This window comes from Apodemus sylvaticus, chromosome 3 (genome assembly GCF_947179515.1).
Source record: "Apodemus sylvaticus chromosome 3, mApoSyl1.1, whole genome shotgun sequence".
Lineage (NCBI taxonomy): Eukaryota > Metazoa > Chordata > Mammalia > Rodentia > Muridae > Apodemus > Apodemus sylvaticus.
Window position 1 is genome coordinate 33,037,766 of NC_067474.1, and position 26,602 is coordinate 33,064,367.

The 26,602-nt window shown below is 39.3% G+C and overlaps 1 protein-coding gene across 1 annotated transcript in view; it reads right to left on the bottom strand.

The window, feature by feature from the left end:
* Cpne3 (copine 3) overlaps positions 1–26,602 on the bottom strand; it is a 49,090-nt gene that overhangs the window by 9,244 nt on the left and 13,244 nt on the right. Inside the window, exons 2-11 of the mRNA XM_052176129.1 lie at positions 23,726–23,865; positions 22,826–23,005; positions 20,823–20,897; positions 19,537–19,608; positions 16,262–16,345; positions 13,690–13,779; positions 9,025–9,123; positions 7,526–7,612; positions 5,414–5,473; positions 4,780–4,913 (exon numbers count right to left, since the gene is read on the bottom strand). Coding sequence (XP_052032089.1) covers positions 4,780–4,913; positions 5,414–5,473; positions 7,526–7,612; positions 9,025–9,123; positions 13,690–13,779; positions 16,262–16,345; positions 19,537–19,608; positions 20,823–20,897; positions 22,826–23,005; positions 23,726–23,857 — 1,013 coding nt within the window. The 5' untranslated portion in view covers positions 23,858–23,865. The remainder of the gene's footprint in view (positions 1–4,779; positions 4,914–5,413; positions 5,474–7,525; positions 7,613–9,024; positions 9,124–13,689; positions 13,780–16,261; positions 16,346–19,536; positions 19,609–20,822; positions 20,898–22,825; positions 23,006–23,725; positions 23,866–26,602) is intronic.

Consider the following 26,602-nt stretch of genomic DNA (forward strand, 5'->3'; position numbering starts at 1 on the left):
AGAGTGGCCTCTCACTGAACTGAAGTCTGCAGTTCCAGCTCTCTGCCTGTCTCTGCCCCCTCATAGTGTGGCTAGAGCATGTGTAGCCATAGCCAGTTTATTAGATGAGTGCTAGGGATTTGAACTCGGGTCCTCATGCTTTCACAACAGGTGGTCTTATCCTCTGAACCATCTCCCATAGCCCTTTATATACATTTTATAAAAATAAAATTTATGGGGTGAGAGATGGCTCAGTGATTGGGAGAAGTTGTTCTTGCAGAGTACCTGGGTTTAGTTCCCAGCTGGTGGCTAGAACTATCTACAAGTCAAGTTCCAGGGAATCTGATACCTCTTTTGATGTCCACAAGCTCCTACACACATGTGGTACACATACATACACTAATGCACACATATACACACTAAATAAATGAAATAAAATTCATGTCTCATAAGCTACTATTTTCTATTTAAGCTCTGTGTAAACTTCCTGAACAAATATGAACCACCCCCACTCCACCCCTCCCCCCGTACCAAAAAGAAAACCCACAGGTTTTCTTTTCTTTTTTTTAAAGATAGAAAGTACCAGGGACCTGAGAGGTGAGAGACTCTCAGGACTCAAAGGGAGGGACCTTAGATAAAATGCCCTACAGTAGGGAGAGGGAATTCATAGAGTCCACCTCCAGTACAAAGACAGAGCATCAAGTGGAGGGATGGGGTTGCCCTCCCACAGTCAAAAACCCTGAACCAGAATCGTTCTTGTCTGAAAGAACTGCAGGGACAAAATGGAGGAGACTGAGGGAAAGGTGGTTCAGTGATTGGCCCAAATTGGGACCTATCTCAGGCTCCAAGGCCTGACACTATTACCGATGCTATGATGGACTTACAGATAGGAGCCTAGCATAGCTGTACTCAGAGAGGCTCAACAAGCAGCTGACTGTGACAGATACAGATACTCACAATGGACTTAAGACAGGGACCCCTGTGGGAAGCTGAGGAGGAGGGTGACCCCATAGGAAGACCAGCAGTCTCAACTAACCGGGACCCCTGAGATCTCTCAGACACTGAGTCACCAAACAGGCAGCATACACTAGCTGGTCTAAGGACCATGACACCTATGTAGCAGAGGACTGCCTGGTCTGGCCTCAGTGGGAGAAGATGCACCTAACCCTCAAGAGACTTGGGCCTAACCCTCGAGAGACTTGGGCCTCAGGGAGTGGGAGGCCTGATGGGGTGAGGGTGGGGGGACAGGGACGACATCCTCTTAGAGACAGCAGGGAGAAGGAATGGGAAGAGAAACTGTGGGAGGGCAGACCAGTGAGTGGGTAACGACTGGATTGTAAAAGAAAATGAATTTATATATACATATATATATATATATATACACACACTATATACATACACACACACACATATATATATATATACATATACACACACACATATATATATATACATACACACACACACACACACACACATATATATATATACATATACACACACACACACATATATATATGAGTACACTGTAGCTGTCTTCAGACACACCAGAACATGGCATTAGATTCCATTACAGATGGTTGTGAGCCACCATGTGGTTGCTAGGAATTGAACTCAGGACCTGTGGACGAGCAGTCAGTGCTCTTATCTGCTGAGCCATTTCTCCAGTCACACATTTTTTTTTTCTTTCAAGCAATACTATTTGCTTAAACCTGGCCTCAAATAATGTTATTTATAGCATTTACTTATGTCATTTTAAAGTTTCTGCAGGAAAACATATGTCCATCTGGGCCTGTGGGTTTTGAACACAGAGTATGGATCTGAATACAGAACACATGAGATGGTACTGTGTAGTTCAGGGTTTGGGTATTCTCCACAGGCACACTGATGGATGGCCACTATAAACACCACTCAATGCACTGCTTTCTACTGGAGTAGTCTTTGTATGCTCACTCTTACTGATTATATTCATTCATTCATTCATTCATTCATTCATTCATTCATTCATTCATTCATGAATGCATGTACAGTGGTTACGTGCTCTATAACATGCATGTGGAGAACAGAGGGAACTCAGGTTATCAGGTGGGGCAGCAGATGCCTTCATATGTATCCACTGCGTGCATCCTGTATTAATCCTTAATATTGGGGGTTTATTCTCCATTAAAGATAGAAACCATGTCATGTCAGAAGTACTTTTCCTAGTCAGCAGTCTGTCTAATGCTGTTTAGAAACATTCATAGGTTTTTGTAAAAATTCCTTTATTGATGAGCATATGAACACCCAAAGGGGACACCAGTTTCTTCCACACACGGGGCCATATTAAACTATTTTTATATGATGTTGGAGATCTGAATTCAGGATCCCTTGCTTTCACAGAAAGTGCTCTTACCTGCTGAGCCATCTCCACACTCCTCCTTTCATGGCTTTTAATAATAAGGAATATGAATGCATACAAATTCTTCTAAGATTTTTGCCTTTGTTGTCAGCCATGCAAACTGCAAATTATAAACCAATCATATATTTGTTTTCTCCTAAAAGTGTTCACATTTGATCTCCTTCTTCTGAAAAGTGCGCTGGTGTAGGATACAGTGGAACCCGCTGCCTCTCACCAGCAGCACCCCTTCCGTTGCTAACTGACTCTTGAGATGGTGGCGTCACCTCCTGTTCTAGGAGCCAGCTAAGACCACATGGCTAGGTTCTGGCCCAAGGAGATGTGAATAGAAGGCTGGGCTCCTTTCTCCTCTCCTGCGGTCACAGAGCAGCAGAGATCTTGCCACCAGGAATAGAAGCCATAAGCTGAGAACGGCAGAAACACTGCAACAGCCCTAAACCTACTGCCATTTTATAATACTGCGTAGTTAAAGATCCAGATACTACCAGGTTTATAGTATGTGTGGCTTATCGCACTTTACAGACATGAATCATAGATTCAAATTCAATTCTTTGTTTTTGTCTTCAGACATGTAGAGTTAGTTGGCTAATCTGGAACTCACTATGTAGACCAGGTTGACCTCGAACTCACTGATCCACCTGCCCATCTGTCAAGTATGCACCACTACATCCAGATTCAAATTCCATCATTATGCAATATGTTGTCACAATCCTTTTCCTTTAGATGCTATTCTCACTAAATTCACATATGTGTACGTGAGGGTCTATTTCTTCCCTAGAATGCTTGGTTCAAATGGTCAAGTACAGTTCTATACTCAGAGCTTAGAAATAAATTTCAAGAACTGCGAAGCAGGGTTGAGAGATGGCTTAGAGGTTAAGAGCACTCACTGCTCTTGCAGAGGGCCCAGTACCTACAATCCTCATAAGGCGGAGTAAGGCATAAGGTGAATCTGGGAGATCACCACCTCTTCTGACCTTTGCAGACACCAGGCGCACACATGGTTCACACACAGGAAACACATTAAAAAGTTAAAAACAAAACCAAACAAAGAAAACGACTAGAGCTGATTCACTTTTGCTTTCTCCTCCCTTTTTTATTTCCTTTAGAGAAATATTTGGGCAGTTCTGGCTCCTCCTATCCTGAGAATTTTTAGACTTTTTTTTTTTTTTTGGTCAGAATTCTACAGCAATTCTGATTCAAAATGATTAATTCTGAAAGAAATTTCATTTTATATCATTACCATAAGATCTTTCTATTTTAAAATAGTTTCCTCTTAGTTCTTCAGTACAATTTTTTAGTTTATTTTACTAAAAATCGGAGATGTTTTATAAAATTTGTATTCACTTATTATGACATGTACTGTGACCTTTATTCACTTGTTAGTGAATATAATTTCCTTAATTAGCTTAATCTGACAATACAATGTTGTTGTTGCTCGTGAGTGAAAAGCTGATTATTTTCTTTATTCTGTATTTGCCTCTTTTTCTGAATTCTGGATACTTTGTAATTTTTAAAAAATTGATTCATTTAGGTTTGAATTTGTTCATTACATTTTTAGGAATTTATATGTGAAATTATGCTAGTCTGGTACCATTTTCAGGAGTGGATCTTGGATGATATGTTAATCGCTGCATATGGCTTATCCTCTCTTTAGAGTAATAAAATCATCTCTGGCACATACTAGCTGTTATAAAATATCATCATCATCATATTTTCAGTGGGGCTAAGATTACACAGGATTTGCTATGACTGAAAGTATACCAGGACCACAAATCTACTCAAAATCTGTTAAAAATGTATTCAAAACACTTTGTAGCAATTAGGTTAATGTGCTCTTTAGCCTTGTCAAAAGGTCCAATTAAAAAATTACTTCCAGCCAAATGTGGTCTTGCACTTCCTTACTTCGAGCATATGAGGAGGAAAGGTAGACAGAGCTCTGGGATTCCAAGGCCAGGCTGGTGAACATACTGAATTCTAAGCCATGGAATACAGTAAGACCCTTTCTCATAATGAATAAATAAAATTTCATTATCAAAAAGGACGGGTATATATGCTAGGAAACAATTATTACTGTTTATAATATTATGACATCTAGATTTCAGTCACATAGACAACTTACCCTAATGATTAAAACTCCAAGGAAATCAAACAAATATTAGTCTTGCTGAATTCTTTCAACCATAAATGAAGAAGCTATATACAACACAGTATAACTAGTTACAGCAAGAACAATGAGACCGAAGGGAAATACAGAGATAATAAAAAGATAAGGAAATCTGAGAAAAAACACTGTTCTATCTTTCCCATCCTTGCACCTCTATTAGAACACTAGCTGATGAGACAGAAATTGCTCTTCCTAAGGAATTACAAAATGTCCACTTCAGTATTTCCAAAGTCATACTCACGCATCATAATCTTGAATTACCAATCCCACAGACCAGATGGCAGTCAGATACTCATTAACACCATTAGGGCTGATGTAATGCAGGGAGTCTGGAGAACTGGGATCACCATTGGAGCCGGTGAAGTCCACCCCCACCTACCAAGAAACAATAGACAGCAGTTCTTACCAAAGAGAGGGCAGGGCTACCTATCTGAGCTTGAGGCCCAGGAAAGTTTCAAGACCCCAAATCATCCCAAAACCTGTTACTGCCATCTCCTAGCAAATGCCCACAGAATTTCTACAAACAACTGAACTAGACTTCTCAAGAAAACAACCTGTTCTTTCTAGATTGAAGAGTCATGAATCATATGTGTGACCCATACTTAGGGACCGTTCTTCTACGTGTGTTTTTATTCCTTAAATTACCATAGGATAACCACTGGTTTTTATGTTTCTATTTTCTCTAAAGAGGAGAACACTGATCAACTCACCAAGTCAAACTTTCATGGTGAACCTAGACAGTCCATGAGGAAGTCATATGAAACAATTTGGGTAAATTTCATTACAAAGTCAGCTCGGCAATAAAGGGATGCTGCAAAAACAGACTGGGGAGGTACCATCTATCAGCCTAGGTTAGAAAACTTAGTGTTACTTACAGTAAAATTCAGCTGGCACCCTCCCATGATGTAGTCAAGAAATGTGCATTCTACAGTAATCTAAAAACAAAAACACACAGTTAAAACCAAACTCTCCAACTACACAAGAGAAATAAAAGGCTCCTTGGCACATCTATTTCAGAGTTTGTAAGCTGAATAATACAAGACATAAATATGTGGAAATAAAACTCACATTTGAGCATATACAACTCCTCCCCTAAGTGCCAGGACTCATAAAGATTTTACTTTATAAGTACAGCAGTGTTAAGGTTGACACATAGGGTAAGGGCTCAAAAGGTGAGCCCCCCACCTCCTCTGAGAATTCACGGGCTGTTAATGATTGCTGAGGAAGTCAGAGACATTTTCTTCAGGTGTCAGCACCTGTATGCTGCCTGTGTTCCTGTGCATAACACTAATCAAATTCAACAAGACATACAGACACACACACAGGCAGACACACACAGAGACATATACTCAGAGACACCCCAGGGGAGGGGCATAGAAGAGGAAGGAACAACCAGAGTGGGAAGGTGAGCATGTACAAAATGCATTATATACATTATGAGCATGTCATAATAAAACTCATTATGATCTGCAAATAAAAAAACATCAAAACATTCAGATGACTAAAAACAAAAGGATTAAAATATCAATGGCAAACCAGGAAATGTAGTCACTTTAGGTTTTATGTAATCAGTGTAATATTCTGACAGTTTTAACAAGCATTTAGTAATCAAGATTTAAAAGTTGGGCCAGTCTTGGGATGGCCTTTCCTCCAGTCTCCGCTCCATTTTTGTCCCTGCATTCCTTTAGACAGGAACAATTCTGGGTCAAAAATTTTGAAGATAGATTTTGAAGATGGGGACCATGTTTCTCTACTGGACATGGTCTCTTTAGGTTACACCTCGCCCACTAGGAATTTCAGTTAAGGTCATTCCCATTGGGTCCTGAGAGTCACATCCATGGTGGAACAAAGACTGAAGGCCACCCAGAGACCAGCCCAACTTGGGATCTATGCCATTCACGCACCAAACCCATGGTGTTACTGATACCATGCTGTGCTTGCAGACAGGAGCCTAGCATGGCTGTCCCCTGAGAGGTTCTACCAGCAGCTGACAGAGACAGAAGCAGATCCTTATAGCTAACCATTGGACTGAGGTCAGGGACCCTTATGGAAGACTTTTGGGAAAGACTTTAGGAGCTGAAGGGGATTGTAACCCCATAGGAAGAACAATATCAACTAACCAGACCCTCCAGAGCTCTCAGAGACTAAACCATCAACCAGAGTACACATCAGCTGATCCATGCCCCACCCACCCCATCCCCCACATATGTAGCAGAGGACTGCCTTGTCTGGCTTCAGTGGGAAAAGAAGTGCTTAATCCTGTAGAAACTTAATGCTGCAGGGGAGGGAGATGCTAGTGGGGTAAAGTGGGAATGGGTGGGTGGGTGAGGGAAACACCCTCTCAGAAGGAAAGGGGAGGGGGATGAGGTAAACAACTCATGGAGGGAGTGTCAGGAAGCCAGGATAACATTTGGAATGTAAATAAATAATGAAAAACAAAAACAAAGCATGCTTTCAGTGGGAGAAGCCTGGCTTGTCCCCATCATTTGTAACAGCTTATGAAGAAATTATAGCCAGGTCACATCATTTCCAATCTCCATTTCCTAAGGTAATAGAAAACTTTATCATTCTTTATCCTTTACTAAAAAGTTGTCACTGGGCACATGCTACTCTTGCAGAGGCCGAGGGTTGGCTCCCAGCACCCATGTGGATGCTCACAACCATCTGTAAGCCCAGGTCCAGGACACCTCTTCTGGCCACACCTCCACAGACACTGCAGACACATGCATGCACCTCACAAACTGCACTTACACCTACACAGGCAAACATTCATTCATAAATTTAAAAATATTTTTTAAAAGTTGTCAAATCTTTGAAGGAGAGTTATTTGAAAGATTTATTTACTATTTCACACCCTATTCTTTTCCCTGAGATAGATGCTCATATCATTTCCAGCTGCTTAGAGCAAGTACTTATTTGATATAAAGCTATCAAAGATACCAGAATTCACAAAATCAGCTCATCACAAGCGGCCAAGGCTCACTGACCTCACAATGCTTCACAATGATGACCCCTGAATTCTTGTAGCTTTTTTTCTTCTGTCTCTTTTTTTCATTTATGCATTCATATTCAACCTGTTGGAGGAGAAGATGACTTAAATGATCAACATTTTCCTTTAAAACTGTATCTTAAAAGAAAAAGAAAAAAGGCTGGGAGATGGCTCAGTGGTTAAGAGCACTGACTGCTTGTCCAGAAGTCCTGAATTCAATTCCCAGCAACCACAAGATGGCTCACAACCATCTGTAATGGGATCAGATGCCCTCTTCTGAAGACAGCTACAGTGTACTGATATACATAAAATAAATAAATAAATCTTAAAAAAAAAAGAAAAGAAAAAACTAAATATTAATCTTGTTAGCAACATAAAATAAAAACATGCTACAAAAAAATGAACAGAATAAAACAGAAATACATGAAGCTCAATCCTAGGGCCACAAAAAGTTAAATTTCTAATATAAATATAAACCTGACAAGAATGGCAGTTTCCTGTACATAAATCTTGAACCTAAAATATTTTTTACCAAAAAATATACTCCACACAGATGTGGTTGGCTTTTCTTGTTTATGTGGAAATGTAGTAGGCCCCAGACCTTAACACAACTGACTCCATCATGGAAATAGCATTTAGGCCATAAAATTCATCAAGTTGACATCACCATCGACCCAAATGAATACGAATACCTAATCCAGCAAAGTCCATAGTTCTGGGAAAGTCTCTAAATATACTCACCTTGCATTTTGGCTTTTGTAGTTTCATTTATGGCTAATAGTTCTTGTTAACTGAACTATGTCGACCCAGGACAAGTATTTTTGGGATTAAAATCTCACCCTGAGAACAGCTCAGAGCTACACTAGAATTCTGAATACCTAGTTCCCAGCTACCTAATAAAAATTTTCTATTAGCTTAAATCCATGTGGAATTAGTCTCTGGTGAATACCCCACAACAGAAAGCCTTTCCAGGTTTCAGAATATTCCATGGTTCTACTTAGACTGTGCATCAATGACTCTTGGGCTAACCCCTAAAGTTCATCATTTCAGACCTGTAGGACAGGATGAAGTCCTTCTATAGAAACACAAGTAGGGTACACATGTAGATCCCAGGACATCTGCCCTGCTTAGCCAGCCGTGGGTGACTCGCGTTCACTACTGCAGCTGATCATGCTCTGTTTTCCCTAGGCTCCACCCAGTGCTGCACTATGAAGTTTTCCCTTCCAAGACACAAGAGGAAAAGCTACTTCTACTCCTAGAGATGGTGTCTGCTCTCTTCCCTGTAGTCTGGACTCCTCACCTGGTGCTGGTTACTATTACATGGTGTTCACTCAGTAACACACACAGCCCATGCATGAAATTTCACATGAAATTTGTAGATTATAGAGCTTTGAGCAATAAACAGTAAAAACCTGATAAACCAACTGCTAAGCCAAAGTAAAACATAAAATGATAAACTACATTGAATATATACATAGCTGCATAGATATAACTTACAGGTGAGTTTCTGGAGGCTTCTTTGAGTTTGGTCATGGTGGTTTGAAATGTTCCAATGAGATCGTGTGATCCATCATTGTCATAATCATAGCACTCTACCTGAAATTAAATATATGGAAAATCAATATCATTTCATTAAATAGTACTGGCTGCAATAAGCATGCCTTTTTAATTAACAATAGAAAATCTTTCATATCAGTATCTAATTGGAGGAACAGGAGCTAACAGAGAAGTGATACGGAAGCATGTTCAAACCAGGCCCCTCCTAAGAAAGGCTCTATGTCACGGAAGATGAGAAGCACAGATATGTGCTCTAGCTCACACAGGAAGCAGTTCGCAGCTCCTCTACTGTGCTCTGTGTAGATGTGATAGAAGGCTACATGAGAGTCTTTTCAGTCTTTCATTTGCTCTTTTTTTCATTTTGCTTAATTATTGTTATATAGGAACTAGAAGATAGTATCCTAGCAGCTGGTGATGATATAACTAAGTCCTAGATAATTTAGAGTTAGAGCAAACATGTCTCATCAGATGTAACCCAAGGAGGCTGAGCTTGTAATTACGAGTTAGACATGAAAATCAGATTTGCTGCGAAGATTAGAAATCTTACAACATGTAGGAAAATTCTAGAGCAAAACCAGTTTCCACAAGGTTTCCATTCTATATTGCTCTTCATAGGGTGTTCTGGGTTATATTTTGTTTTTGTCTTGTGTATGTGTTAGATGAAAGAAAAAGTAAATTTTTACCAGAATGCTTGTTCTAATGGAAAAATAAGGTGCTGGGAACTATTATTAATCTGATGTATTCAAGGCAAGCTGAAAACAATGGATGACAGGAATGTGAACTTCTAAGACAAGGTTTTAATATTTCATCATACTACGTAATTTCAACACATCATTTCATTTACATGTACATAGTTCATATACATTCTTTAAATAGAACCAAGAGGCACACAGAATGGAAAAGAAATACTATTATTCCCGTTTTGCAGAAATGAAACTTGAGGTGATTGAGAGCAAGGTCCACAGGTGCCGCATGTCATATGATGAGCAATGGACATAAAGTGAAATCCCAAAGACACTTCTGAAGCCTGCTTCAAGCCAGAAGCTTCTGCTTTGTTTTCTTCTCTTTTATTTTGGTGGTGGTGGTGGGAAGGGGTTGTCGTTTTGTTTTAATGGTGGTTTTTTTTGGGGGGGGGTTGTTTGTTTGTTGATTTTTGAGACAAGGTTTCTACGTATAGCCATGGCTGTCCTAGAACTCACTCTGTAGACCAACATGGCCCCAAACTCAGAGATCCACCTGCCTCTGTCTCCCAAGTCTGTACAAAGCATAGGCTTCTATTTTGAGTAAGAAGCAATTTGCATTTGCCTCTGTGAGAGCTCCACCAGGCTTGCAGCCTTCATGAAGATGGAGTGACCACCAAGACACGATACTCAGGAATCTTACATTTTCGTTTGGCAGAAGGTCTGTTTTCGTTTCAGTTCTATACACTGATTGCCTTTTCTAAGTGAATGTCTTAGTTAGGATTCCTCTTGCTGTGATTAAACACCAGGACCAAAAAAATCAAGTGGGGAGGAAAAGGCTTATCTCACTTCCTCCTCCATATCACCTTTCATAATCAAAGGAAGTCAGGACAGGACTGAACAAGGCAGGATCCAGAGGCAGGAGCCGATGCGGAAGCCTTGGAGGCGTGCCCCTTACCAGCCTGCTCTTCATGGCTTACTTAGCCCACTGTCGTACAGAACCCAGGACACCTGCCCAGGGGTGGCGCCCTACCACGTCATTCATCAATCGATAAAATGCACGCACAGGCTAATCTAATGGGGGCATTGTCTTAAGTGAGATTCCTTCTTCCAAAATGACTCTAGTTTGTGTCAAGTTGACATAAAACTAGCCAGGACACTGGAAGTCTTTCATCCATTACTTGTATTTTCCTTGAGTAATACTTAAAATCAATCAATCAATCAAACAATCAAAATAGGAACATTCAAGAACAGCAATGTGCCTTGTTTAAAGAAGGGCCTTACAGATCTTTTTGCCCATTACCAAGTCTGACATTTTGACTCCTGCCCATCATATTTAATATACAATCTTAAACCAATGGCCTTAATCTGACTAATGCGCCAAGGGGAAAAATAAGGAATTGATATTTTTCTTTTTTTAAAACTGGAAATTGTATTTATTTACATTTCGAATATTATCCCCTTTCCTGGTTTCCCCTCTGTAAGCCCCCTATCCCATCCCCTCTTACCCTGCTTCTATGAGGGTCCTCCTCTACCCACTCCCGCCTCACCGCCCTAGCATTCCCTTATACTGGGGCATCAAGCCTTCACAGATGCCAGACAAGGCCCCTTCAGCCCACAGGAGGAGATGGAGGAGATGTACAGAGATTGTTTTCTTAAAAAAAGCAAAGTTTCAACAAGGCAGAAAATTAACCATCTCAATGCGCAAATGAGATCCCTTTTTGCAGACATTCTTAAATTACGGCAAGTGAAGCTTTGCATTTTAGATTCCATGGAAAGAACATCAGTTATGTGTAAACAGAATAAAAATTTAGTATGGCCAAGATTAAGTTAGACCTTCAGAAGAACTAAAATGTTGAAGAAATGAAAGAGTTAAGAAATAGAAAATGCAACTTTTCAAGAATTTAAACGCCAGCACTATTCACTATTCAACAGTATCTGAAGAAGTTGTGAAATTTAAATGTATGCATATATACATAAGAGCACATGTATACATGTAAAGGGTGGTACACACCACACAATGCATTCCCATTTTAGGCAAGATGGCAGCATGCATGATATTTCTCTTCTTCTCTTCATGTTTTAAAAGTAGCACATGCTAGAGTGACAACACAATGATGGGACCACAGCAGAGTCTGACTTTATTCTCTGCTCTGTAATTCTTTACCAAGCCTTTCTCTGTCGTCCACACTGGACGTGAACGACAGATGTGTGGCTCATGCAAAGAAGTACAGAACGAGAGAACTAAAGTGAGTGATGGTGTGGATAACAAAGAGGAAACGAGAGGTTTAATGATGGAAGACAGTCATCGGAATTTCAGTTTACTTACTAGAGCAGACTGGACCTGCAAGCTTGCCACTGTGAGTAAAAATCGTTTTAGAAACAGGGGTTGGTTGTTAATTTGTCAGAAACAATCAAATGGTCAAGGCACAGACTTCTGGCCTCTCTAGATCTGTCTTAAAATAAGAATCTGTATCTACGTCTACAACACATTTATATAATTCATAGTACATTTATATACTCACACCCTACCTATATTTTCACTGCTCTTCCACATACCATATAAACTGCACTTAACACTGGTTTTGAATGTTCTCTATAAACTAGGGATAACTTCTTCCAAAGCTCCGAAATTAAGTGACTTGCAGCTCTGCTGCTGTTTCCCCAATTTACAATGCTTTCACCGTCAATATTCTATTTTTATCTTCTTGCACAGAAGAAATTACTATCTACGTCATTAGCAAAGAGGTTAGGGACCTTCTCAACATCCTTTATCTGGTTAAAGAGCTAAATCAAAATGCAATCTATAGTCTAACTATAAACTGTATGATGTTTCCTATCATCTTTCCTGTTTTTACTATATTATAAGAAAATCAAGGAACAAAAACACTCCATTTATTGAGTCACATAAGAAAGCTTTCTATAAGAGTTGAATTAAGACATAGTTTAAGCCTGTGAAGACAGCTCAGTCAGGAGGACTTGAGTTTGGTTCTCAGATATTTCGGTGTGATACACAAAACACACATAAATAAAGTTCGTGTGTGTTCACTGGCTGGCTGTTGGGGTTTTGTTTTATTTGATAAATACCTATAAATAAAAACACTTAAAATAACCGTGGAGATTCATCGCTCCCCCTTGTCCCTGCAATGTCTCCACTGTTCTTCTGTATAACAAAGCCCAGGGCGACTCTGAGGTATCAGAATAACTGGCATCTGCTTTTCAAAGGATACACTCTAGGCAAAGAACATAGTCAATGCTTATATTTGCCTAGAAAGGAAGTGTATTAAAATGAAAACATATTTAAGTTGGATGTTTTAGTTTTTAAAACAAGTTAAAATGAAAATTGTGCTGTACCCTGAAGCATTAAGTCAATGTACTGGATAGTGTAGTCAAATATGAATGCCTGTAATGCCGTTTACTTAAAAACACACTATCTTACATATTAACTTTAGAAGAAGGTAAACATGTATGCACCTGTAGGAATTACATACAGTAACTGAGTTATTACACTGTGACTTGAGTTTTTGACTTTACGATGTTGTAAAGATGACACCATTCAGTAGATACAGCATGGGTTTTAAATTTTAATTTCATCTTGTGTTAGTAACGTGCGACAATTCTTTTATAATGCTGTGCAGCGGCAGCAATCCAAACCACCCACATGACCACCACAGTAAACACCAACACTTAGTTGTGTACTAGGCTGCTGTAATTAGGGAAGCTAGGTACGTTAAATTCATTTTAACATTCTTTCTTCCCTCCCGTCTTTCCTTTCTTTCTGTGTCTCTTCCCCAAATAAACACAACAATGCTCTAACCAAGCTATGCCTCTAGCCTAACTTATGAGGATTTCTATTTAGGATGGGTTTATCAGGGTATAATCCTATAGCCAACTACAGAGTACATGCGTAATAAGTTCAAATTACCTTAATGGTTTTGTCCATATCTCCATAGCACAGAGAGTTGAGAGAGATTTTAAAAGGCTTCCACATGGGATTCAGGTTGTTCTTTATAACCTGTAAAGAGCAAAGGATCTATCAGAGCATGCAGCTCACCAGTGTCTTGCTCATGCCTTCCTAGGTTCCTGCTGCATTTTCACCACTCATCCCTCAACCTCTCTCTCAACTATTTCCAAAAAACATTAGTAGGATAATGGTTCACAATCATAGGGAAAGTATAATGAATTGTTCAACTGTAGTACATTCCAAGCAAAGAAAAAGCTATTCACAATGCATACTTAGAAACAGCAGATTTTGGATTCTTACATGAGACCAGCATGACATCTTAGTCCCAAAGGACTAAAAGATAGAGCAGGATTATAATGAATGCTTTGGACCTCGGGAAAATAGCTCAGCAGTTATGAGCACTAGCTATTCGTCCAAAGGACCCAGGTTTGATTCCTAGCACCCCCATGGTGGCTGACATCCATCCATAATTCCTGTTCCAGGGCATCCAATGCCCTCCTTCTGGACTCCATGGGCATTACATGTACATAAGGCCCAGGCATACACATAAGTAAAACAACCATATAAATTAAAAAAAAATTAAGAGATGATTGTTGCTCTGTTGAACATGAATTGAAAAAAATGATTTAATTTTGAATTTTTAGGCTTCAATATTACACAGAGAGACATACAAAACTATTTTTCATCTCTAACCACTGGAAAAGACCGAAAAGTGTGATATCCTAGTATAGAGTAACACATCTAGCACTCAGATCTTGGTGTCTAAATGCTTTGTATGGTAAAACTGATTTCAGGGAAATGGTTCCTTCTGACTCTGAAACAGAAAAAAAAAATAAATGCATATTCTATCAATACTGAAAACTGCAGGATCCATTTGAAGAATCACTCCCTCATCAAATCTGGATTTGAGCTGTATAAATGATATTAATGTAACATGATACTATCATGTATCATGTATTGATGCATCATTGAGTTTACAAAGAAGAGTGCTTACTCTTCTTTGTAGATGTAGGCATACGGGTTATGGTGGTTTATACAAGCTGTTTCTCCAAGTCAAGGGTATTTGAATACTTATTTTCCTGTTGGAAGTGCTGGTTAGGTAGGTTTAGGAGGTGCAGCTTGCTAAACCACATCACTGGGAATGGACTTTAGAATCTCAAAGACACACAACACAGCTAGTTCACTCTTGCTACTTCCTGATTCAGGAAGTACAGGTTCAACTGTAAGCTCTCAGCCTCCGGCTCCAGTGGTCGTCCCTCCAGTCTTCCACAATCATCTCTTATCCCTCTGAAGCTGTCGATCCAAATAAACCCTTCCTTCAATAAGGTGCCTTCACCATGGTGTTTTATTACAGAACTAAAAAGTAATTAATCCAGTAGCAATTTGAGAAAAACAAAATCACTATTGTATAGCCCCAACTGAACTGATTCACACAAGTATCATTAATGATGGCTGAAATCACTGGGCAAACCCTAGAGAAAAGTAATTCATGCAGTCTCAGAGTATCACCCCAAAAATAATTTATAAACTGCAAATAGAGAACATAGAACTTTATGATTCTCATGGTTGCCAGCTTAAAAAAATTGCCTAACATCATCAGTACTATGCAGTCTGAGAACCATGATTATAGAACATATGGAGTGTTCTTAACATGTTTGATTTGGGGAAAACACAAGAATCCATTCTAGTCTCAATAATTTGAGCCATTCCATGACACCAAAACATAGGCAGGTAAAAAGAAGAAGTATACAACTACCTGGGCGCCTAGCAGAAAAAGGAAAATATGAGGCTTCACAGAAACCTAGACAAAATACAATCTATAGAAAACGGATTCGACACTGAGGAAATCTGAGAATGAATGGTATACAGAATGGCATTAGTAAGTCAGTGGTAATTTCCTTAGGCAACTTTCCAGTGATATAGCATGCTCTTACTCTTTTGAGATAGGATCTTAAAATGTAGGCCTGGCTGGCCTAGAGCTTACTATATAGACAATACTAGCTCACAGGGATTTGTCTGTCTCCAGAGTATTGAGATTTAAGGTATGTGTTCCTATTTCTGGTTGACTTTACTCCTGAAAACTGTCTGATGTAATATTTGAAGGAAATTATAGTTTACATTAGGATGATTTTCGAAAAGAAAAATTGTTTTCACTAATGTATGGGGTGTGTGTGTGTATGTGTGTGTGTGTGTGTGTGTGTGGAGAGAGACAGAGAGAAAGAGAGAGAGGGGGGGGGAGCACATTTAGTATTTTTTATACAATTAAACGTTTTTAAAAATGCAAATAAGCATGGTAATGTCTCGTTTTTAGGAGAAAAAAGTAAGTGCATTGTTTATAACTGACTGCATATAAATCTGAATTAAAATGAATATTTTCTGTGAGTTCAAGGTCAACCTGGTTAACACAGTAAGTTCTAGGACAGTTAGGGTTCTATACAAAGACTGTGTCTCAAAAAATTATATGTGTGTATATTAAATTATTATAATAATGCCAAAGAAACCTTCCATTCTACTTTCAGAGTCAAGAACTTACCTCTGTTCGGTGAACCATCAGCCAGTGGCCATCTGAGGTCTGCTTGTGAAACTCCAAGTATGGGTCTGATTTCCCAAACAGATCCTACATTTAAACAAACAGCTTTCGTTATCTTAAACCCTGTGAGAACACACCTTATGCATGCTGTGCATGTACATAGTTTTATACAACCACATAGGTCCAACTCCATAGCAATGATATACCAGTTACAAATATCAATAGCATTATATCAATATCATTATCTCTATCACTAACTTAACAATGTGTTAAAGTCTACTAGGGAGAACTATTAAAAGGCATTGTGATGAATCATCCTATGTTTCAAAACTATGTAGATAAGATGTGTTTCGGCTGGATGTCAACATTTTAACTTTCCGTTCACATAATATTAGTATATACATGATACCACAAACATTAAGCACACCCACTCTATGAAAGACAGGGCAGTTAGCCATGGGCAAAAAGATTCAGTCTTTTTGACTGAATCTTTAGAATTTAGATTTGAGTGAATCTTTAGACTTTAGAAACTTCTAAAGTCATATATTAATTGATAGATTTGGACTTTAACTGGTATGTCAGAAAAAAGCAAAACAAACAAAAACAACCTTTCCTCTATGGCATGGTGGCTCACATCTATAATCTAAGTACTTGGGAAGAAGAGACAGAAAGACTGTCATGAGTTTGAGGTTAAAAACATAAAAAAACTATTTGTGACGGAGTAGGGGAGCTGGCGACATGTAGAACTCAGCAGTTACAAGCGCTGCTGCTTCTCATGGACCAGTTCAGATCCCAGGATACACAGAAGTCAGGCACTTACAGACGTGCGACTCTAGCTCTGAGGGACCCAATGCCCTCCTCTTGCTTCTGTGCACACAACCACAAGTGTACAGGCACATAAATTCTCTCTCTCTCTCTCTCTCTCTCTCTCTCTCTCTCTCTCTCTCTCTCTCTCTCTCTCTCTCCACACACACACACACACACACACACACACACACACACACACACACACATACTAAACTGAATCTCTAAAAGAATAGTTTTCTCTGTGTCTCTAAACTAAAAAGGCCCAGAAACAAACCCTGAGTGAGAGCAAAAGCAAAGGGTAAGCACCTCCACCCCAGTGCAGCCCCAAATCCACAGCCACTAAAGTGACACCTGGCTCCTTTTAATGTGTCAGTCTAGCATAGAAATTAAAAAAAAAAAATAGCGTGGAACATCATGTCATGTGACAGAATAGAACAAGGAGACTAACTACAGATACTTGTTACTTGTTTTGCCAAATGGTTTCAAATCTGAAGCTGAGGTTGGGATAACTTGAACATCAGCCAAAAATTCATCCATTGCAGCTAGCAATTGTTAATATCTAAACACACAAGTTTATATCTATTTAAATATTAATGTAAGACAACAAAAAATACTTAGTAGTCACATCTAGAAGATTCTAGGTAATCAACTTATTCAGAAAAAAAAAAGATATACACAAAGCATATCAAATGCTTAGTACTTCCTTTAGAGACGATACTTCAAAATATTGGAGCCGGGTAGAGGTTTCAGTACTTGGTGCTCTTTCAGAGGACCCAAGTTCAATTTCTAGGTTCCGCACAGTGACTTAGAACCAACCACCACTCCAGTTCCTAGAGATCTCAACACCTCCAAAAGTTTCATGCGCATGCATATGCAGAGGCAAAACATTAACATGCATAACATTTACATGCATAAAATAAAATAAAATCTAATAACACACCTCTCAAATAAAAAAAAGGAGAAATACAGCTAGGCATGGTGGTGCATACACACTTTTAACCCCAGCACTTGGGAGGCTGAGATAGGCGGATCTCTTTAAGTTAGAGGCCAGTGAGTTCCAGTATGAAAGAAAGGAAAAAGAAAGAGAAAGAAAGAAAGAAAGAAAGAAAGAAAGAAAGAAAGAAAGAAAGAAAGAAAGAAAGAAAGAAAGAAAGAAAGATAAGATAAGATAGAAGAATTTAGTTTGGGGATTTGGGGAAACATCTCTCTATAGAAGCACTTCTTACTAAGAATATCACTGTTTCGCAAACCTACAAGAATATAATATATGCAGATAGCTATCATCAATAGTCATTAAAATTATCAAAACATGTAATACAGTATTAAGCCTCTGATGGAGTTACACACCACAACTGATGAAACTGTTTTGACAACACCTTAAAATACCATCAGATCAGCTTACTTACTGCAGTCAGGAAACAGAAAATAAAACAAGATAAATGATACCACAGGGACTTATTAGCTCCATGCTAAATGTACAAACTCCTATAGGACAGAGGAATCTGTTTCCCAAATGTACAGATAGACAAATGAATGGACGTGGGGTGGGGAAGGAAGAAAGGAGGGAGTGAGGGACAGAGGGCAAGAAAGATATAACAAAGAAGAATTTATACATCAAAAATTATCATAAGAGGTATTTCAAATAATTACACTTTAAAGGGTCTTTAGAACATCCCAAAATATTTGTATGCAAAATGACATGGTATCTGGGAAGAGGGAAAGTGAATATAGAGAAACAAAATTCACCATGAATCACAACTGCTAGAGATGGGTGACAGAACATGATATTTCTTGGATGATTTCTGTTTGCTGGGTTTTGTTCCATTGTTTTGAGATGGCGTATCAGTGTTGCTACGTATTATTACTGGCTGTCCTGGAACTCACTTTGTAGACCAAGCTCACCTGAACTTGTAGAGATCTTCTTGCCTTTGTCTTCCACATGCTTGGATTTAAGGTGTACATCACCATGCATGGCAATATAATGCTATTGTAAAATGCTATTGGTAATAAAATGCATGGTAATAAAAAATGCTATTGTATTAATGTATGTATGTTAATTTTTAAAGCCTCTGGAAACTAGTCTTAAAACACTCAAGTTTTAAGGTAATCAAAAATTGTGAAGAACACTGTATACTGATATGTATTCAAGTACAGAAATGCAAAAGCATTCACTGATTTATAATTAATAAACCAGAGGCTTTTGGTTTTTTCCCCCTAAAGGTTACTACAATACTATCTCAAACTTCACTGTGATGTTAATACTCGTGTTCTTTTAACCTTTAACTGCATCTTCATGAAAAAGCTGAAGGGAAAGGGGTGCTGTTAAGCATGGTCAGAGGAGTGAGGGAGATGCGGGGGAGCGCTCTGCTCAGATGAACACTTCATGCTGACAGCATTGCTAATGTCTCAAAAAGGGCCAGAGTTGGGAAAACGGGATCCTTTTCCTTGCACAATGCACAAAATGTACCTACCTTATTATCCAGTTTTCTGGCTTCCATTTCAAACAATACCACTCTGTTATCCTTTATTTCTTCTGCTGAAATCTACAAGTACATAAAGCAAGTGAAAGAAAATGAATTCGTATGAAGTAAGTGCTCTCTTTTCGCTGTATTTTATCTGCAGTTTGGCGCTGACTCTAGGGTGCAGCACAAGTTGGGCAAGCACCATAGCCCTGACAAAGCTCTGCCTTTCAGTGTGGTTCCTTAGAGAGCCGTGCTTCAGGGGAGAGGTATGCAGTGCTTATCACACACTGTGTTTGTAAACATAGTCCCACTGTAACTATGATCCAGAATGTTCAAGGATAAAAGTAATGACCAGAAAACAAATGGTTCTCTAAATACATATTCCTATCCATAGAACAATCAATGTACCAGGAGACTGGAGGATTTCCTTAGTATAAAACCAACCGAAAATCTGCGCACATTGAGAAGGAAGGATAAATAAATCCTATCCACAGACCCCTACAGAAGTATGAGCACAGCACTTTTCATCCTGGTGTAACCGCAGAGCCACTCTATCCTAAGCCAAATCCCAGGCTATCTCAACTCCCTTTGTATTTAATCTCCACTACAGTAAAATCTAAAAAAAAACATGGTGGGGGGTGACATAGGGGTAGGGGAGTTAAGGCTCATGATTGCAAAAGACTTACATGATCTGAAGTAAAACCACAGTATCTTAACTATTAATAAAGTTATCTGTAGTTCAAAAGTCAACACTCTCAATAGTCTAAATATTCTTGTGTTCCTGGAAATCTAAGATAGAGACAAGAAGCTACTGAGAAAAATGTACTTGGTAACGGTTATAACCAGGATTCCATATCATAAAAAACTAGTTAGAATACTATCACTGATGAAGGAAACACTATAAGAAAAGGTATCCAAACATTTATTATCATACTAACTGCAAATTTAAAATATGGTAAGTATACCTTAAAGTATAAAGTATGGTAAGTATTGTAAAGGATGTTTTTGCTCAGAGCTAAGTAATGAGGCAGCGGAGACCCTGCATGTGATGATGTGCAGCAGATGCAGGGACAGAGAGCCAGGGTGAAGAGTTTCTATGACTTTTGTTTGGTTCTGGCTCCCCCCCCTCCCATGATTCGCTGGTGTCTTTTGTTAGCATGGCAGTTTCCATTAGTGATGACAGGCCAGCGTGAATGGAACACAATGTTCAAGATCAACTGATCTGACACGGACATAGATCATTTCCTTATTAGACTTAAGAGATTATTTCTTGAAGCAAACGATGTTATCTTTACCGTAATACTCCCTTTCCCTGCAGGTTTGCCATTTTTGAGCACCAGTGGTCGAGTTAGCTTCTTACTGGAAACAATCTGTCAAAAGTGGAAAGTATTACTTGAGTTGCTGAACTGAATACTTAAAAAAAAAAAAGGGTGAATATAAAGTTTAAAGTCATTAGAGAGGAGACATTAAAACTGCATCCCTTAAAAACACTTAAAATGGATCTCCACGTTTACAACCCATTTGAAAAGGTTTCCAAGGCCGTCACTCGGTCAGTTATGATCTGTCCATGCATCAGGCTGTTCATTACTTGAAATGTTAGCTCCTTCCTCAGAATGGGAAAAAGTCCAGAATTCCATCTCTTCCACAAACACTGAGCTGAAACCTGCCTGCCATGCCTTCCCTCTATGATGGACTGCAGCCTCAAACTGTGAGCCAAAATAAATCTTTCTTTAAGCTGCTTTTGTTGGGCATTTAGACACAGCAACAAGAAAAGGTAAGCAGCACAAAAAACCTATTTATTTCATGAAGGATCTTCAAAGATCTTATCACCTCCACTTCAAAGCAGAGCTACACAGTGAATGGTGAATGATCCACCTTGGCTCAAACCAGGAGCTACAAAATAAACCCTGCCCAGAAGAAAAATGAACCCATTCTTCCTTGAGTCCTTTGTCAAACAGTTCATGAGTGCCATGAGAGGCTGGCTAATACAGCACCAGGGTGACTACAAGGGCCCAGGGCCCAGGCTGTGTGATGGGCACTGCTCACTGCTCTGACCCAGGTAGGTTTACAGCAGGAAAGAACAACTAGCAACAAAGAAACACGATTTAAAAAAAATACATCAAGGAAAAATGAAAATTTAATATTAGAGGTTATGGAAATGCTGAGAAAACAGGCATAATTGTTTAAAGAGATAGGTATTTTTAAGGTAAAATCTTTTGCTTTGCAATGGTACAAAGAGAAAGATTCCACACAAAGACCCAAATCATCTTCCGAAAATTCAAATGCATTTGAAAGGAGAGAGTCTAAACCAAAAATATAGCTGAAGGGCCTCTGTACAGGAGAACAACACCTAGAACAGTGGTTTTCAGCCTAGGGTTGTGACCCCTTTGAGTGACAGGACCCTTTCACAGCGTCACTTAAGTCCATCAGAAAACACATATATTTACATTATATTCCTGACAGTTGCAAAATTACAGTTATAAAGTAGCAGTAAACTTAATTTTACCATTGGAAGCCACTACATGAGGAGCTATATTAAAGTGTTACAACATTAGAAAGGTTGAGAATTACTGCCCTAGGGTCTCACTGAAGTCAACCTAAAAATACACTAACCTAATGCAACTACTGTCCAGGAGGACTATTACAGAGCTACCAACTAAAAACATTATACTAAGAACCTGTGGAGGTTTAAATCAGGATTCTCCCCACAGGCTCCTATATTTAAATGCTTGGACATTAGGGAGTGGTACTACTTGACAGGGATCACAAAGTGTGGCCTTGTTAGAGGGAAAGTGTTACGGGGGGAGGTGGGTTGTGAGGTTTCAAATGCTGGAGCCAGGCCAAGTGTCTCTCTCTTCCTGCTGCCTGTGGATCACGACATATAACTCTCAGCTACTGTGTCTGCCTGTGTGCCACCATCATGGAAATGATGGACTGACACTCTAAACTGTAAGCCAGCCCCAATTATATGCTTTGCTTTATAAGAGCTGCTGTGGTCATGACGTCTCTTCACAGCAATAACACACTTTCTAGGACACAGTGTTGACCAAAGCCACCCGACTCTTTGGTTTATAATCTATACAAAACAGCTGGGTGTGATGGCACACACTAGTAGTCCCAGCACTCTGGAAGCAGCGGCTGAAGGGTTACCGTAAGTTTAAGGCCAAACTGGGCTACACAGAAACGAGGACACCAACCGCTGCTAACTAGTGAGACGCTGTGTCCAAAATAAAAAAATCAAGACAAAACAAACATTCAGAACAAACCAAAACAGAAGGTAACAGAACTGCATACTCACTTGTCCAAGAGTGACTTCACATTCTCCCAAGAAGTCATCATCACTCAGCTCAATAGTTTTGTTGTCGATGTCATAGATTCCAAACTTCAATTTCTGAACCACTTCAAAGTAGTAATCAATAACAAATGTCTTAGAAAATTTGGGATTCAAAGAATTCTTAATTCTTTCTGTCCGTTCAACCTATACTCATCCCAAAAAAAAAACAAAAACAAAAACAAAAAACAAAAAAAACCAAAATAAGAGATTTTTCAGCTCCAAGAAGCACTTAGACTTTTAACATCTCTATGTAGTAAATAAAATTACACATAAGCATGAAGACTGTCTTAAAATGTATGTATATGTGCTGGTGCTCAGGTACCATGACACGTATGTGGAGGTCAGAGGACAACTTGCAGAGATCAGTGCACAACTGAAAGGTCAGTTCTTTCCTTCCACTACATGGGTTCGGAGACTGAACTTAAATTACTTGGTTTAGTCATCTAGCCACTGAGCCGTCTCACTGGCCTACTTACTTATTGTTTATCTTTTGGAAATTCCTCTGTGTACATAAGGGATTATGCTATCAAAGTCAAATTTGTCAAAAAAAAAAAATCGGACCGCACTAGCAGACGCGCTGCACAGTGCGGCTGCTGTCAATGTGCATGGTGCTGGCCCTGGACATACTTCTGGGCATTACGAGAGTACTGTGCCTGCAAGTCAGAAGGCAGGGCTGGATCCGAGACCTGGCTATAGGTGGCTGATCCACCATGTGGTGCTGGGAATCGATTCCAGGTTGTCTGGGAGATCAGCCAGGGCTCTTAAGCTACCTCTTCAGTCCTGGCGTATTATTTTTAACATTTTAAAGTAAACTCTTAACACTGTCAAAAAGAAACATGAACCATCCAAATCATTCAGGATTACCTCATACCACTGTTGACCACTCGTGTTCAAAAACAACACACATAAAGGGTCCGACTTTGATGTCACATCTGCATCCAAAAGGTTGTTACAGGAAACATTGAGCTCCACCTTTGTGACACACTGGGCAGCCATGTCTAGAGCTATGGAAGAACCAATGAGAAACAGTATCACTAAGAAAACACTCTAAAACTCTTGAAGGAGATAGCTGAGTTCCTAAGGCAAATTGTCAGCAGGGACTGACTGAACAGCTCTGCTAGAATGGGACTGCCACCTGAGCCTCTTGGGAATAAAGGTCTTTAGCAGCTTCATCCAGTAATACTTTATTCTTCTGTGGAGTCAAGCTTACTCACCATGCAGCAGTGAGATATACTTTCAAGAAAGCAATAAAGGCATTAATCCTCTGCCTACATAATGTACTACAAAACATATTGGTAAATTGTCATGTTCTATTTAGAGCTGACTCAGATAACAAGTTCACTCAGATAATTCAAGCATATTTATTAAGTGCCCCCTGAGATACTTTTAGAAAAGGTTGACCCTTCACCCCAGTGACAGGGAGAAACAGAAAGTAAATGTCCAATGGTATTAAAAGCATTCCATCCTTACAAACAGCTAAAAGGCAAACCTTTACCAACAGAGTTACTTTGAGAATGAGAAGCCAAATGGTCATCCATGGAGATGTTCCTCCTGAATTTTCCAGGAGTTTCTGGAACTCCAACATGACAGGTTCTTAGGGTTTCCCTATTCATTCCTGCTAGGTGTTGTAAATGTCCAGTTTGATGATGTTTTGCTATTTATCCTATTTATGTTGTTTAAGGTGCAACTTGGGTATCATCTCTAGATGAGTCCACTGCGAATGTTCCACGAGTAGCATTTAGCAGCTTGCTGTAGCTTATTAGCCATGGACCGCCAAGAAATGCCAGTTAGCCTAGCTCTACAGATCTCCCTTTGTTAACTACCAAACAACACATGAAGAGGAATGAGGGTGAGTTCCAGGAGAGCCACGGCTATGTGTAGAAAAACCCTGTAATGACAAAAATTAGAGAAAAGGGGGGGGGGGGGGCAGGGCTAGGAAAGCCTTCAGTTCTGAGAGCGAGAGGCTTTCTTCCTGGAGCTGCAAATTCCATGGTATCACCAAGAACAGGAACAGTACTACACTCCCCAAGTGTCAACAGAGCCAGCTGCCTAGCATGATATAGGAGTTCACGGTGGCAATACAGGTTCTGGACTGAAAAGCATTTCCTCCCAAACATCCTTCCTATGTGAAGTGCTCAGTCCTCTCTATTTTGGGATGCTGCACTTCTAACATACAGGGATAAGTCCACTCAGCATCATGTTTAATATTTAAAATGGCAGTAACGTTTATGTGCTGTGAAAATGTTTCTTCAAGCACAAGTAAAAAGGATATGATCCTTTGACAATTTCAAAATAACTCATTACTTAGTGTATGAATGTCCACGTAGCTATGTGGATGTCTGTCAGTGAGGATGAATTTGGAGGTCAAAAATCAATGTCAAATGTTTCCCTCAGCTACTTATTCTCATTTTGAAACACTGAACCTAGCTGAGTTCATTAGTTTGGCTAGGATGGCCAGCCAATAAGTTCTTTGCATTTGACAATAGCTAGGGTCATAGACACTTTTTTATACAGGTGATAATGGATCATCCAAGTGAGCAAAATTATTATTCAGACTGAGGGACATCATTCCAGCCCCACTATTTACTTTCTAGAAATAGCAACAAGCCTCAATACCTGTGAAAAGTCAATATTAGAATGTAGGATTCCTAAATTTTTGGACACTGGGAATAATAAGGTTGGTTTTAATATAGTAAAAATTATTTTTAAGAAGAAAGCCATGCATCTCACAAGAACTTCTTAAGGAATGACCATTCCCTCAAATCTCCAATTTGCTTCCTATATTTTCTTAATTATAATATCTTCTCTTTTATTAAAATAAAATTAAAACTTCAACATACTTTACTAAACTGCCACTATCTTTGATGGTCTGTGCTTTGTTTGGGTTTCTGTTGTTTTAACATGTGTCCAAAGAGTTAAATACAAGTATTAATAGTGTACTCAAAGGACAGAAAGGACAGAAAGAAGCACAGAGGCTGATGAAGGACAGCTGACAGTGTGATGCAGACTTATATCGCCTGGGCTTTGAAGGATCTAACGAACAAAAGTGGCAGACAACATAAACACAGGAGAAAATAGGACACAAGACAACAGAGAGGATGACAAAATATATGACATAATGGTAAACTAACTGGAAAAAAACAAGCCCGACTAAGACTGGACAGGTTCAGAGGGTTGGACAGAACAGAGTGCTAAATGGATGGATCAGAAGTTTGCATACAATGTTACAGATCACTTCTATCATTTTGTTAACATGGTTTCTTGTCACCTTTACCTTAATCTGTGAATTAGGTAAGGGGCAGGGTTGCTTGAAAATAAAGAGGAAAGAGAAAATAAAGGTAGGAAAAGGAAAAAAGGAGCAAAAAATAAACCCAGTAAATTTGAGGCTGTCTATATCCTACAAGTCTGATGTGTTGGCCACGGGACCTGGTCTTAATCCATTAACTAGTACATCTTTTCCTCCTCCCACGGAGAAGCCAAGCATAAACTAAAGCGCTATCTTGAGGCTTTCATACATATCTGCTCTGTCTCCAAGTTCAGACAGCTAGTTGATATACAGTGTTGTGCAAACCTACAGCCCTCACCTGTACCCTGATACACAATTTACTTTCTCCCCTTTTTATCTATTTCATTCAGCCCTGCAGCATTCTCCTTGTTCATGATTGTATATCATATGCTTTGGAATCTCAGTCTAATGGTTACTATGTGACTAAGCTAGATCCTTATCAGTTCCCTATGCTA